The sequence below is a fragment of the Corvus hawaiiensis genome, chromosome 4 (assembly GCF_020740725.1).
Source record: "Corvus hawaiiensis isolate bCorHaw1 chromosome 4, bCorHaw1.pri.cur, whole genome shotgun sequence".
Lineage (NCBI taxonomy): Eukaryota > Metazoa > Chordata > Aves > Passeriformes > Corvidae > Corvus > Corvus hawaiiensis.
Genome location: NC_063216.1, coordinates 78,914,053 through 78,928,410, shown reverse-complemented (window position 1 = coordinate 78,928,410; position 14,358 = coordinate 78,914,053). Strand labels below are relative to the sequence as shown.

Below are 14,358 nucleotides of genomic sequence, written 5' to 3'. Positions count from 1 at the left end.
AGCTCCGATGCCAGCAGCCAGCTCATTCCCGCTCTGCCAAGAGCCAAAACATTCCCCAGCCCCCAAAGTGCTGCTGTTTGCAGCGACCCCTCCCAGGCAGGCCGATCCCTGGCACACCTTGCCCTGCCCTTTGGAGCCACCCTGGCGGCTCCCGTGGCGTTTGCCCGTCCTGCCTGCTTCCCGGCGCTAATCCCGAGCCGTCCCTGTGACGCGGGGCTGTCACGGCCACCGGCCGGCTTTGCTCTGACATCCTGCCACTGCTGACGAGGCGGCTACTGCTGCTGATTAGGATTTGTCTGCCCACCAACTGGGGCTAAAAATAGTCCCTGCTGTGCCACATCCATGGGCAGAGCTGCCTTGGGTCCTGTTCCCAGGTGTGGGATGGAACCGGCCCCGCACAGCCCAGCACGGGCAGGGGCTGGAGTGGATCCCTTTGGGCTTCCTCGAAAAGTCCCTTGATGGGAACACAGAATGGTCATTTCTGGGGACAGTTTGGCCTTTTGGGGTAGGGAAACCTCATTTTATTGTCTTTATTTAGCCTGGAGAAGAGAAGGCTTCAGGGAGACCTGACAGCAGCCTTCTGGTGTGTTATGGGGCTTACAGGAATGGGGCTTACAGGAATGGCTTCCCACTGCCAGAGGGCAGGGTCAGATGGGATTTTGGGAAGGAATTCCTGGCTGGGAGGGTGGGCAGGCCCTGGCATAGGGTTCCCTGAGAAGCTATGGCTGCCCCTGGATCCCTGGCAGTGCCCAAAGGCCAGGCTGGAGCAGCCTGGGACAGTGAAAGGTGTCCCTGCCCGTGGCAAGAGGTTGGAGCTGGATCTTTAAGATGCCTTCCCACCCAAACCATTCCATGGTTCTTGGGGAAAAATATTGTTCTGTGATGAGCACTCGGGCTGTTCCAAGGCCTCTCTCCTCTTTGCAAGGGCAGCGGTGCCAGGGGAGCACAAGGAGCCTCCCAAGCAGTTTTGTGCCCCCGTTCTGTATCCAAGGCTCACATGAAGTCTCCGGGCTGCTCTTTAGCTCCAAAGCTGCCTTTTGAGATCACAGAGGGAGGAGGCAGCGCCCTGGGGAGGCACCAGGGGTGACTCAGTTCCTGATGGGATCTGCTGTTGTCCCTAAAAGCTTCCAGCCGTTCCTGCTCCGCGTGTCCATGCCGGTGTTCCCAGCACCCCAAAAGGGAGCCCCTTCCCTGGGGCAGGGAGCCACTGCCGAGGCCTTTGCTTGCAAAGTTCCATCACTTCCATCATCTCTCCCAGTCCTGTTGGTCTCGGGGAGCTTCCACCCCATAAACGAGCCGTGCCCCTCTGGCCTTGTCTCCTGGCTTCTCCCTGACCTCACAGCATCTCCAGCACCTCCCTTGCCCTCCCCGTTTCCCCTCCCCTGGTGAGTTTTGACATCCATTCCTGTGATCAGGCAGTTGAGACTTACAGGCTCCCCAGCTGTCACAGCCCAGGCTGGCCCGGTTTAAGCGCAGGCCATTTACCTTCCACGTGTCCCGAATTAGGGGAAATGGACAGGAGGGCTGGGTCTGTTTAAAAATTAAAGCTGATTACGAGGCATTAACATTACATTTAAAGGGGTAGACGGCAGCTCTCCTCTCTCAGCATAGCTGCAATATGTTCCCTTTTGTTCTGGGCTGCAAGAGGGAAGGGAGCAGGACTGGTAGCGACTCCAGGCCGGGCAGGATTTCTTCTTTAGCCATGAATTTTGAAAGAGGAGCTGCCTGATGGCTGGTGCAAGAATTTAAAGCAGGTCTGACTACCTAAAGCAGTTCCCATCTTTGCCGTCCTAACAGGAAGCTGGAGCTCTTTTGGCTGATCCTGAATTTCCTTTGGAAAATTCAGATGATCTGAATTGTCTTCTGAGTTGTCCTGTTGGGAAGTTTCGTATTTGATGGATCCCAGCTGTTTTTTGTTAAATCCCACAATTCACGTGGTGACTCTTCATCCCAAACCAGGAACTGGTCAGTCTGGTTGGGAACGCTCTGAATGTGATGCTTGGCTGGGATTTGTTGTGGGTTTAGGTTGGATTTGAAGCCCGTTTGTTCGGTGGATTTGTATGATATTTGCCCAGGCTCCTGCACCTTCATCTCACAGCCCCTCAGTAATCCAGCTGGATTCACACAGAGCTGCTCAGTGCAGGATAGGTGCTGGAAAGAGGCCTTTTGGCAGGTGAATTTATATTCCCTGGATCCTGCTTTTCTCTGTCTTCAAGAAATCAAAGCTCCAGGGAGAGCTGCGAGCCCCTTGCAGGGCCTGAAGGGGCTCCAGGAGAGCTGCAGAGGGACTGGGGCCAAGGCATGGAGGGCCAGGAGCCAGGGAATGGCTTCCCAGTGCCAGAGGGCAGGGCTGGATGGGAGATTGGCAATTGGGAATTGCTGGCTGGGAGGGTGGGCAGGCCCTGGCCCAGGGTGCCCAGAGCAGCTGGGGCTGCCCCTGGATCCCTGGCAGTGGCCAAGGCCAGGCTGGACATTGGGGCTGGAGCAGCCTGGCACAGTGGGAGGTGTCCCTGCCTGTGGCAAGGGGTGGAACAGGATGACCTTGAGAGGTCCCTTCCCACCCAAACTGTTCTGTGGTTCTGTGATCTCTTAATGAGACTTTTCATTTGACTTTACCACCACCACCATTCGTGTTAAATCCATGTTAAATCACCATTCCAGGTGGTTTTTTTCAGTTTATGGTGACAAAGTCCCCACCAGCTTGGCTTTGAGAGCCACATCCTGAGCTTTGCTGGTCCCCTCTGGGTGTGTGGGGCTGTCAGGGCACGTGGCTCTGTGGTCACAGCAGGTTTTTTGGGGTGTCTGCAATAGATGGGAATGTTAATCCTTGGACATGCTTCTGTCTGAAAGAGATGTGGTGGAATCCAGGCAGGAAAGGAATGGCAGCCAGCAGAGTGGGCTTCTTTTCCTAAATACAAGCACAGAGCAGGACAGACAAACATTTCAGTCCAGGAGTGGGCATGGGAAGGGATGGAGGTGTTTATGAAGGGTGTCTGCAAGCAGATCTCGGCAGTGCCACGCTCTGGGATCGCTGTTCTGCCTCCGGGCTGGGATAGGGAATTGCTCTCCTGACAAGCTGCACATCTCCAGCCCGGTGCTGTTTTATTTATAGCTCTTGGCTTAGGGGAAAGGGCACAGGTGGGGTCAGAAATCCAGCTCTGCCCAGTCCTGCGTGTCTCCTGACCCATCAGAGATACTGCTGAGTCCTTTCTCCAGGCCTCCTCCTCCTCCTCCACGCTTATGTTAACCCAGATCAGAGGCTTGGTCAGCAGAGCTCGACCAGCAGAGCTTCTTCAGAGAGGGTTGTGGTGCTCCTGGAAGGGCCATCACAGCCTGGGGAAAGCAGCTTTTTGCCATTTCTGCCGGACACATCCGTGCTGGGTGTGGAGCCGAGCGTTCAAACCCACGAGTGTGGGGCTGGGTGGGCGTGGATGAAGCCTGAATCAAGGCTCTGCTTTGCTGCTCCTCTCTCCCAGGAAAAAATTCCCGTGTGGTGGATTCTGCCTGTAGTAACAACTCATTCCAAACTATCTGGAGCGTGTGGCAGCCCCACCTCAGCTTTTTGAGCCCATCTCTGGAAGATTTTCCAGCTTAACAGCAGAGATCCCCGGACACCTTCATGCTGCTGGCACGATCTCTGCTCCTCCAGGCAACCCCAAAGGAGACATCCCAGCTCTCCCTCCTCGTGAGTTGCTTCCCAGAGCAGAGCTAAATTTGTGTCTGGAGTTCAGGGCAGTTCCTTCAGCTGATCCCAAGTGACCCCTCACTGCCCGAGGGTGAGGATGGGCAGTGGTCCCCACAGCTTTGGAGCAGCTGGAGCGTCTTCCAGTGCAGATTTTGGCAGATTTTGGCTTGCAAGGCCTCCTGCCTCATCCCCATCCGTGTTGGGATGGGACAGGGCTGCACCACAGGCGAGGCTGGGGATGTCACTGCTGTTCTTACCTGTGCTGTGCACCACCCGAGGAACTGAGAGAGCAGCCTGTGATTACCCTGAATCAGGGCCGATGGAGAGGGGCTCCCTAATCCTAAACCTGCAATCTGCTGGTTCATGGCCGCAGGGCACAGCCCCTGCCCTCCCTGGCAGGTGCCCTCGTGGCTCCGGGCCGGGCTGGATCAGGCCACCCTCTCCTCTGCAGAGCTGTGGAAAAAGTCGCTGGTTTTGAATGGATGGAGGCTCGTCTGACCCCAGGGCACTTTGTGAGCTCCAGGCCCTTAATGGCTGTCAGTGCGTGTAGGGTGCAATCTGATCCAAATGGGAAGCTGGCTGAAATCCCAGCAAGCTGTTGTTGCTGTGGGAGGCATCTTAGGAAATGAGATGGGCTTTGTGAGCTCTCCCGCCGCCAGGCAGCCCCGGGCAAGGAGAAATGCCCTGTCTGCAACTTGGGGCTGCTCCCTGCGCTGAGGTTTGCTGGCTCTTCATTTACCCAGCTTTTGTTTTGAAGCACCAAAGTTTCCTCCCTGCGGGCAACTTGTGGCTTCTGTTCTCCCTCGCTCCCTGCTCCTCTTTGGAATGCGCGTTCCCACCTCCTGGATGGACGTCTCCAAACTCGAGGTTTCTGTTGGTTTTCTTTGCCTTAAAAAGTGCTCGGCCCCTCTTTCCTAAGAGCCTCAGCTGCTTCCTCAGCAGGGCCTGACCTCCCACCTTCCCCTGCTGCTTTTTTCCGAGCACATCCAGAGGATCACTCTGTGCCTGGATTTATCCTCTTCATTGGATCTCCGGAGCAGGGACTGATTTTAAAGCCTAAAAGCACAGCCCCATCTGTCTCGTGCCTCTGGGGCATAGTAAAGAGCCCTGTCCTGCAGCCCCTGAGCCTGTGAGCAGAAAGGTTTTCCTCGTGCACCAGCCCTGCCCTGGCAGAGCGAGGAAGATGGGAGCTTTTAATGAATTTTCCCAAGTGGCTGCAGTGAACTTTCAGATTTCTGTTTTGCCAAGTGAAACTCTTCAGTTGATGTTCAGCTGTTAGATTTTGGGGTTGAAGAGGACATTCCCTGCTCTGGGATTGACCGGGGTGCTATTTGAGGCATCAGCAGGTTGCACAAGAGCTTGAGGAGATGCAGCTCCACCTTGGCATCCCTTGGCTGGGGACAGTTGGGTGGCCTTGTCCGAAACACTGCTGGGCACCCAAGGAAGAGAAGGGAAATTTGTCACCCTAAGGACTCTTCCAGCTTCCAACACTTTGATTGGAGCCTGGTCAATGGACCAGCAGGAGGCTCAGCCCTGGGATTGCCCTCCTGTCCCTCGCACTGGGTGAGTGCAGAGGTTGTGGAGGTGAAACCATCCTCCCCTGCCCTCTGACCATCAGGAACGCTTTTCCTGCAGGCCGGTGCCCCTTTGGGAAGGCAGTGGCAGAGGAGGGTGGTGTGTCTGTCCCTGCAGGCCCCTGTCTCCCAGTGACCTTCTCAGCTCGTGGAGACAGCTTGGCTTTGCTGTAAAGCAGCTCATGTGACAGCAGTAATCCGCAGCGGGTAAACAGCTGTGCAGGAAGATTCCAGGGAATCGCCCTATTTTCCCTGCTCCGAGGGCCCAGGCTGGCACATCGGAGCAGGAGGGTGGGAGAGGCTGCACGAGTCCATCCCCACTGGGTGTCTCTGGAGCCAGGTCAGGAGCACACACTTCCAGGATTCCTCCTGGAATCCTCGTGGAGCTGCAAAACAGGTTCCAAGAATTTGAAAAAAACCCCATTTCTCCTCATGGAGTGGTTTCCTCCGAATCTTTGCCAAAACCATGAGTGGCATTTTTAAACCTGAGTTTGACTTCTGTCTCCCAGCCTCGTGTCTTTTGGTGTAATTTATTCCCTCACATTCATACAACTTCCTCTCTGGGTAACACTTTCTGATGGTTCATGTGGACCCCCTTCAGCTCCGGGGATACTCGATGGACTTTTTGCCATCTGCCCACGGGAAGTTAAATTGTGCCCTGGAGAAGACACAGAAACACTGAGGGAGCACCAGCTTGGAACTGGTTTAAAATTAATCATGGTATTATTCCCATCCCCAGCTCAGACTGTAGCAAACTTCCTTTCCCTGTGGTTTTGCCTTCTTGTTGCCACAGATCCCTGAACTTCCTCATCTCTGTTTTCCCCACGATTTTAACCTTCCAAAGCTCCCAGGGGAAGTTCAGTGAGTGCATTCTGGTGCTGACAAGTCCAAGGAGCTGATGACAGCTAAAGCAGGTGGGTTTAGCCCAAGATCCAGGTTCTTGCACCACACAGGCAGCAATTCCCCTCTGTTCCCTCCAGGGATGAGGCGCCTTGGATCAGGTAGGCAGCGGTTACATCATGGCCACGGAATCCCTGGGTTTCTCGAGCAGAAACCACCAGCAGGGTGTTTGTGGCTGCAATAAATTGTCCACCAGTGGCCTGAGACAATCCCTTATTTCATGTAAGCCACGGCCCAGCCCTCGGGAGGGACCATCTGTTCCCCTGGCCTAGGACAGATTTGAGCACGAGCCCTCGCAGTGAAAGGCTCTCTGCTATTCCCCTGAGCCGCCTGATCTCTTCCCTTCCACCTCTTCCCATCGGGGGGAAAAAAACCAAAAACCCCAAAGCTTTGTGCTCCCAAGCATTAGGGGGCTCTAATTGCTGTGTAAATTGGGACTGCTGCGTTTAAGTGGTGAACAAGGAGCTAATGGAAGTGGAATTTTATTGCTGGCATAAGTAGGGGATGTGCAGCTCCTTTGAAGTCAGCAGCCAGGGGGATTTCAGTTCGATCACAGCCAGCAGTGGGTTTGGTTCCTGGTTGTTTCCCGTTGCTCTGACCCGTGGATGAGTTATGATGTCCTTCTCAGAGGTTCCTAGTACATTTTTCTTGCCAAAAAAAAAGCTTGAGTCTCACTTCCAAATAGGAATTACATACTGAGAGGTTTGAAGTGCAGCAGAAAATTAACAAGACTTGGACTTGGCCGGGTTTTAAGGTTTCTGTGTGTTTGCTGCTGGTAGAGATGTGCTTCCTCACCTGGGGGCCTCCCATCCGAGCCAGAGCAGTGGGACTGGGGCCTGAATCATCCCAGAAAATACAAAGCAGAAGGAATTCTCCAGCCACCACCAGAGCTCTCTCATTTTCCAGCCTGGGAAGGGACAGGACAGGCTCTTGCACCGCTTGATGCTCCTCACAGATTTTGTCTGTTCGGGTCCGTGTGCCACAAATCTTCCCTTTGCACATCCAGGGTGAGACCCACAGGGACAAAAAAAAAGCTGGAGAACTCCGTTTTAGGGAAAACAAACTCATCCCTCTCCCTGCACTCATTGTTGCCTTCTCTTGGTGTGCAAATGAGGCTTCCAAGCCCCCTGGCCTTGATGGTTTGGGCACAAATGTTCTGTGCCTTCAGTCACCAGGCCAAACTTTTTGGTTTTAGCAACAGATGTGCAGAGTTTAAAAGGGAGGAATCTGCCAGAGGCAGCAGCATTCCAAGAATAAATACTCCCAGGAGAGCGAGGTGGGAACCCATCGCACCTGCCGCGCAGCCGGGGCAGCGGGAGACGGTGGTGCACAAAAAAAGGAGGAATGTGGACTGTAGAAACTTGCTCTTTACACGAAAAGTTCCACACCTGAGTCGTGTGTGCGCTGTGATTTATTGCTTGCCTTGCTGAGCATGGGCCAGGTCCTACCTGGGGGGAAGCCGTGCCAAACGTGGCCCTCGTCCTGTAAAAGACAGGCTGGGGACACCAAAGCACGGGGCACTGCTGCAGCTGGGGATGTGCTGCTTTGGAGCAGGGATGCTTTCCTAGCTGGATTTGGAGGGTGTGCTTTGAGGAGGAGGGAAAAAAGGAGCCTTCAGGTGCATTTCCAGCCCTTTTTTCCCCAAGGAAAAAAGCCAAACTTACCTCCCGGTAGCTGGGCAGGACCTAGTGCAAGGTGAGGCTCCAGCAGATCGCCACAGCTGCAGCTTCCCATATCAAGGCAAAGCTTTAAACACCTTCCCAAGGAGTTATCTCTTCCAAAAGCTCATTTGGGGTGTTCGTGTCACCTCTGTTGGGTTAAGAGCCCGGAATTCCCTGGCACAGAGGCACTGGTGGGGCACGGGGGGGAGAACCCGTGGCGTTGGACCCGCCGCTTGGCCATGAATGTGCACCCTGTTGTGGCAGGGAGGCTCCTGGGGAGCAAGTCAGCAAAATGCTGGGAAAATGGCTTTTAGATGGAGCCAGGGCCTATCTGGTTACAGATTGCCTTTCTGCCAGCACAATGGCTGCTTTATGTCTCCATGTGCTCAACGCTCTGGAGGATGTGCCCATGTCCGTGCTCGCATGTGATCCGTCGGTACCGGCCCAGCTGAAGCCAGCCAGTCCTGCAGAGCCTTAAAATCACATGGAGCTCCTCCCAGGCCCCAAGGAGTGCCTGGATTTCATGAACTTCCCAGCCTCGTGCTCTTGGGATACATAGAAATTCCACTCTGGCAGCCATTTCTGCTCCTCATTCGTCTCTACGCCGGGGATTGTGGAGAGCTTTGTTGGAGGTGGCCTGAGCTTCTCCGTGATGGATTTCACTGCTTTGGTGCAGACTTTCCTCGCTGGGCCGATTAAACCATTCGTCTAAATATTTGTAAAATATCTGGCAGTGCTTTATTCTTACCTCCCACTTTACCTCCCCCTTACACACACAATGTTCTGTGTGGAATTAGAAATATTTTAGTTACTCTGCCCTAACGTTGGGGTGCTACTCCTCTGTGGTCACTGAGTTTTCTCCTCCTCTGTGGTCACTGAGTTTTCGCACTCACCCAGTAGACCAAAGGATGCATTTCCTATGAGTACATTAATTACCCCACTAAATCCGCCCCTCCCCAGCTGTAGCATTTGCCCTTTTCCCAGCCTTTTACACTTGCATTTCATTGTCAGGCATCCTAGCAGCAGACTATTCAGGTTGCAAGTGGAGCCTGGCAGAGAGTTCATTAGGTGAGTGGATTTCTGTGGTGGCGGTTTGGAATGTTGGGATTTAGCTGGTTTTGCACTTGTACCTTTAGGTCCCTCTTGGTGTTTCTCGGGGTTAAAGGGGCTGTGTCTGTCTGGGTTTTGGGCCTGGGCACCATTTGGGGTAGAAATGCCTTTGGGATGTGCTGATATCTCCTTTCAGCCTGACACAAGCCGAGCTGTCTCGTAATCGTGACTTCAGGAAAGAATCAGTGAGGACAGAGGTTTGGATTGTAACAGCCCTCAGCAGCAGCAGTCCTGCGGTGACAGAGGGGGCTGTGGGGATGCTGGGCCTTTTGGATTTGTGAAGTTTGGCTTTTTCAAGGTCACGGACCTGTTACAGCTTTAAAGCAGCAAAGCAAAGAAGAGAAAACCCCACAAATACCCTTGGAGCACCCAGCAGCCCTGAGGAGTTAGAGGTTTGGAGCAGGAACCTGAAGGAAGAAGTAGGATGGGCTGTGAGGGTCACAGCACAGGAGGGTAGGTAGAGCCTTTGACATGATCTATATTCCCTTCCCACACTATTTATGATTGGCAGGGATGCCCAAAGTGTTGTCCCTGCAGAAACTCTGCCAAATATTTATCTGCTTCATTAGGATATGGGGTATTTCAGTTGTTTTTAAAAACAATGATTCGATTCCAATGATTTTATTGTAAGATGGACTTGTAATAAAATATTTTAGGTTTTTAATTGTAGGTATTTTAGTAAATTTAGCAAAGCCCTGCCTTGCTTTGCACAGTAGCCATTTAATAAAACCATATAGAAAACAGAGGACACTAAAAGCTGTTTAAAAAAGCAGGATAAGAATCAGTCTCAGTTCTTCCTCTGGGAGAGCCCTGGGGATGTTAAAAGCATACCAGGGCAGTCAGCAAAACATTTATGGCAAAATCTGACAGGGATCCCTTTTAGGTGACTGTTCAGAGCCTCATTCATGGGTTTAACACCTGATTCCTGAGAGGAGGAACAGACTGGTTTACCCGTAGCTGTTTCCTCTCCCCACTCCCTGGGACACTTGGCACAGGTAACCCCTGGCTGCCCCATGTTTTGTATTAACACCCAGCAGGTCGTGGGGGAAGCAAAGCCCAACGGGAGCAGGCCTCAGGGCTTGCTGGACTCCCTCTATTTTTATCTGTGTTTTGTGTAGAGATGATTGACCACGATAGACTTCTAATCTTCTCAGGTGTGTCCACGCCAAAGCCAGCTCATCACGGAGGCTTAGACAGGTTATTCTCTAAGCTTCCAGCCCTGGAGTCCAGTAAAAACCTTCCTTCCCACAGGCAGAGACATTCCCTGTGTTTGTCACCTCTCCTAAATGCCAAATCGACTCCAGTTTAAGGTGCCACGCCCTGGAGACCCAGCATAGAGGGCCAAGTCTAGGTGAGGACTGAGCTTAAGCAAGCACAGCTTAATTCTGCCTCAGGTGATGCCCAGGCCTGGTTCTCCAGCTCTAAATTCACCCCATGAAGGGGAGAGGAGCTGGGGACAGGTGGCTTCAGGTAAGACAAAGCAAAAGGTGTGGAGCTAATCCACCCCCAGGAGACCAAACTGCTGCTGTGCTTCTTTCCCAAGCATCCTTTTCTTTTGAGTTTCTCCATCAAAATGAGGATGAAACAGAAGACGTGGGATTTTGGCTTGTTTCCAATGTTAAAAATCCTTGCAAGTTTTTTTCCTCCTGGGACTGTCCTCGCTGCAAAGACAGAGGTCCATGGCACATGGCATGGTTTATCACCACCGCTGGAGACTGTGGGCCTTTGCTGTGCCAGGGAAGAGTCTGGGCACCAGGTTGGCTCACTGGGATCTTCCTCTTTCCATGGAAGCACTGAGGCTCCAGAGGAGACAATTCTTGTAAATCAGGAACTCCAGCTGTGTGGTTTTTGTCTCAAAGTAAAGCAACCTTAAAAGAAGTCTCAAAACTCCCTAAACATCCAAAATAAACCCCCAAAACTCAAAGCCCCCCAAAAGATCTGGAAGAAATAAGGGAGATTGAGCCAAAGATGTTTCAGATCTTGGCTAGGCCATGGCCCTTCCCTCCTCATAGGGAGGGAGAAAACAGGGATGTCCCAAAGATGCTGGTGCTCCCAGCTAGGGAAGGAAGGCTGGTCCCTGACCAAGATTTGGAGATAAACCTCAAGTCTGGATGCTTGGATTTTATTTAAAACAACACCTTGATGCAAAATACCAACATTTTGCTGAAGCTGAGTGAGTGGGAGGAAGAATGAGCCACGTAAATGTGGTGCTGCATCCTGACCGGTCCCATTCCGGTGGTGCCGGGCGGGAGGTTCCGGATCAACCAGTGGCTTTAGGGTCACTGAGACAGCAGCTCCCATTGCCCTGAAGGAGCAGAGAAGGAAACTCCTTGCAACAGATCCAGAGGAGCCAAAGAATCACAGGCTGGATCCGTTAGGTTGGAAAAGATCTCCAAGATCATCGAGTCCAAGCTGTGCCCGATCCCCACTTTGTCCCCCAGCCCGGAGCACTGAGTGCCACATCCAGGCATTCCTTGAAAAGCTCAGGGAAGAACAAGCCACTGACTATGAAGCAGGCAGGTGACCCCCAGGGACAGTCAGAGAGGCTGAGATGTGACCATGGGGATGTGGTGGGTGCAGGGGAGGAGGCAGTGGCTCCAGGGCTGTGTCCCGTGCAGCTGTGGATGGGAATGTTGTATCTTATCTCTTGCATTTACCTTGGTCCGAAGGATGAGTCAAGGCTATGATGTAAATTAATTGACTCAACTTTGCTCTCAAAGCTTCAGGTGCCTCATTAAACTGTTCTTTATTGGGGTTTTGACCAGAGTAGCTCCTGAAAAGACAGGTGATGGAGGATCTTGAATGAGGACTGCAGCCTTTTGCATATTATCGTTTGGTGGAAAAAAAAATCTTCGTGTTTTGAACGGACTGGCACAGAGGTTCTGTAGGGCAGAGCTGTGACTTGAGAGCCTGGAAAGCTCTCAGAGCTTAAATCACCACATGGGGATTTTGTGATTTGTCAGTATTACAGAATCCAGACTGGTTTGGGTTGGAAGGGACCAAAGATCACCCAGTTCCACCCACACCTCCCACTGTCCCAGGCTCCTCCAAGTCCCGTCCAGCCTGGCCTTGGACACTTCCAGGGATGGGGCACTGAGCTATTTCTGATGGGAAAAATCCTTCCAAATATCATCCTAAGAGAGGTCTGATTAATCATTGATGCTCTTGCAGTTGAGGGGGTGAGAGATGGGGGGCTGAGCTTTCAGTTCATCTTATCTTTAACTAAGTGTCCGTGCTGAGAGATGTCTTCTGCTCCTCTGTCACTGCTGAGTGTGGTGGGATTCCTGAAATGCTTTATTTCTGGGCGAAATCCCTTCCATGGTGTCGTGTCAACACCTCGTGCCTTAAGGGACACGTTTAGTTTGGCAGTTTAGGATTTGTCAGGGTAACACCTGACTTTGAGAGCTCTTCTTTCAGCTGCTGTGCTTGGAACTCGTTAGACAGCTGGCTTATCTTCCTGAAAATACACCCTCGTGCCCACTGATTGTCCTCCCCCACCTCTTGAAGGCCTCTCGAGTCAGTCCCCCAGAAGGGAGCTGGTCAGGAGGATATTTTCCGGAAATCTTCGCAAACCAGCTTCCCAGTCAAAGGAAACATCTAACAGAAATCAACTGTGGGACATTCTAACGTTTGTGCTGAGCAGTGCTGGCAGGAACCCTCCACATGGTCTCCAAAATTGCAGTTGGTGAGGACAGGAAAGGTCTTTGGTTCTGTAGGACCAGCCCCTCTCGGTCTTCACCCACCTCTAAAAGACCTCCAGTGAGGAAGGTGCTGCTCCAGAGCTTCACCAACATTATGTTTAGCTGTTGTCTGGGATTTTTCCCACCTCCTAAGTGCAGGTTTCCATGCTGTTCTTCAAGCTCATGTCTTACTGGGGAAAAGACAATTGGAAAAGATGATTATTCCCTACTTACCTGCACCAGCCTTGATGTATTTACACCTGGGAATGCGGACCAAAGCAGGCCCAGTGCCCTTTCGTTGTGCTGCCCACTGGGGGCAAACATTTCATTTTTTGGAGGTCCTCTGGCTTGATTTTTGGGTGTGTGTGTATTAAAATCTACTCGTTCGGAACCGTTGACGAGAACTCTTCCATCGCTAGGGCCCCGTAGTGCATTCCTGAGCACGGGAATTTCAGCTGGATTCCTCAGCCCCTGCCTCCAGAGGAGGGGAAGGAGAAGTTGCAGGAGTATCTACTGTGAAAGACTTCTGTGGGATGGTGCTCAGCACAGTTTGCTCTGGTTTCCCCTCAGTGTTGGTGGAAACAAAGTCCTCTGAACGAGCTGGACGTCAACGGCTGAGAAAGTCAGTGGAAAATTCCGCTCTTTTTAGCCTTTTCCATTGGGGGCTGAGGGACTTGTGAGGCCGCTCACTCCTGGCTCTGCAGTGCTCACAGCTTGCAGCACTTCCTCCTTGCAGCACACGGAGCAAGAAGTGTCAGCCTTGGCCTCTGGAGCCACTGGATCCCCAACAGCAGCACCAGCTTTTGGAGGGGCACCTGCAGCTCTCAGCCGAGGTGCTGGGTTTTCGTACGATGAGGTTGCCTTGCAAGAACCCGATCACGTCCTGGGCTCTCTGAGGAGCTCCAAGGGGATCGCTCAAGTCCTTGTGCATTTTCCTTTTTGTCCCACAAAAGAACTCCCAAGAGCAATAGTTCCATGCTGCTTCGCCACTCCAGACCTGTGTCCCTCCTCCTCCGTGCCCAGCGGTGTTTCCTGTGACGTCATGGCCTGTAGAGCCATGAGCTCCCCTCAGGTAATGGCTCCACTCTTGGATTCTCCCCTCAAGCACGAGGCTGTTGAGGTGTTGGCATTATCTCCCCCTTCTTGTTGGCGTCATCCTGGCTCGGTACCGCAGGGCTGGGCCTTGCCCGGGGCTCCTGGCTCCCTGATGCAGGAGCCCCATGGGAATGCTTCTCCACTGCCTTTCCCTCCCCTTCCAAGGGCTGTTCCCGTGGGAGTTTGCCTTGGCAGGAGATCGGCTCTCAGATCATTCCTAGATGTTGTCGTCGATGCTGCCAGAGAAGAGATTTTGTACTTTTTGAAGGAAAAAGCTTTTTCTGTTCTTGCAGTGACGTTCAACCTGGTGACAGTGGTTACTGTTGTCTGGTCAGGAGTTGGGCTGGTTCCTGCCTCCTCATCCTCCAGGACTTTGTCTTGAGTTCTCGTTTGAGCCCCACGTGGAAAAGGTTTCATGCGAGGTCCTGCCGTTCAACCTTCCCGTGATGTAGAGGGTCAAGCCAAGAGGACATCCCTCACTCCATGGGTGACTGGCAGCGTGGAGCTACACACCATTCCATTCCTCCCAGCCGTTCCACACGGCTTTGGAGATTCCGCAAGAAGCTTTCAGGATGCTGTATTGAATGTCCACATTGTCCAACCAGGTTGTTGAGACAGCTCCTGTTTTGGTGTCAGCCAAGACCTCTCTGCTC

At 52.7% G+C, this 14,358-nt stretch overlaps 1 protein-coding gene across 3 annotated transcripts in view; it reads left to right on the top strand.

The window, feature by feature from the left end:
* The window catches only part of NRF1 (nuclear respiratory factor 1), a 57,175-nt gene that overhangs the window by 37,355 nt on the left and 5,462 nt on the right, over window positions 1-14,358 (top strand). For 2 of the 3 annotated variants that reach the window (XM_048301274.1, XM_048301273.1), the window contains exon 11: window positions 8,832-8,888. The exons of the other annotated variant lie outside the window; for it this stretch is intronic. In XM_048301274.1, coding sequence (XP_048157231.1) covers window positions 8,832-8,888 — 57 coding nt within the window. The remainder of the gene's footprint in view (window positions 1-8,831; window positions 8,889-14,358) is intronic. 3 annotated transcript variants of the gene reach the window in all.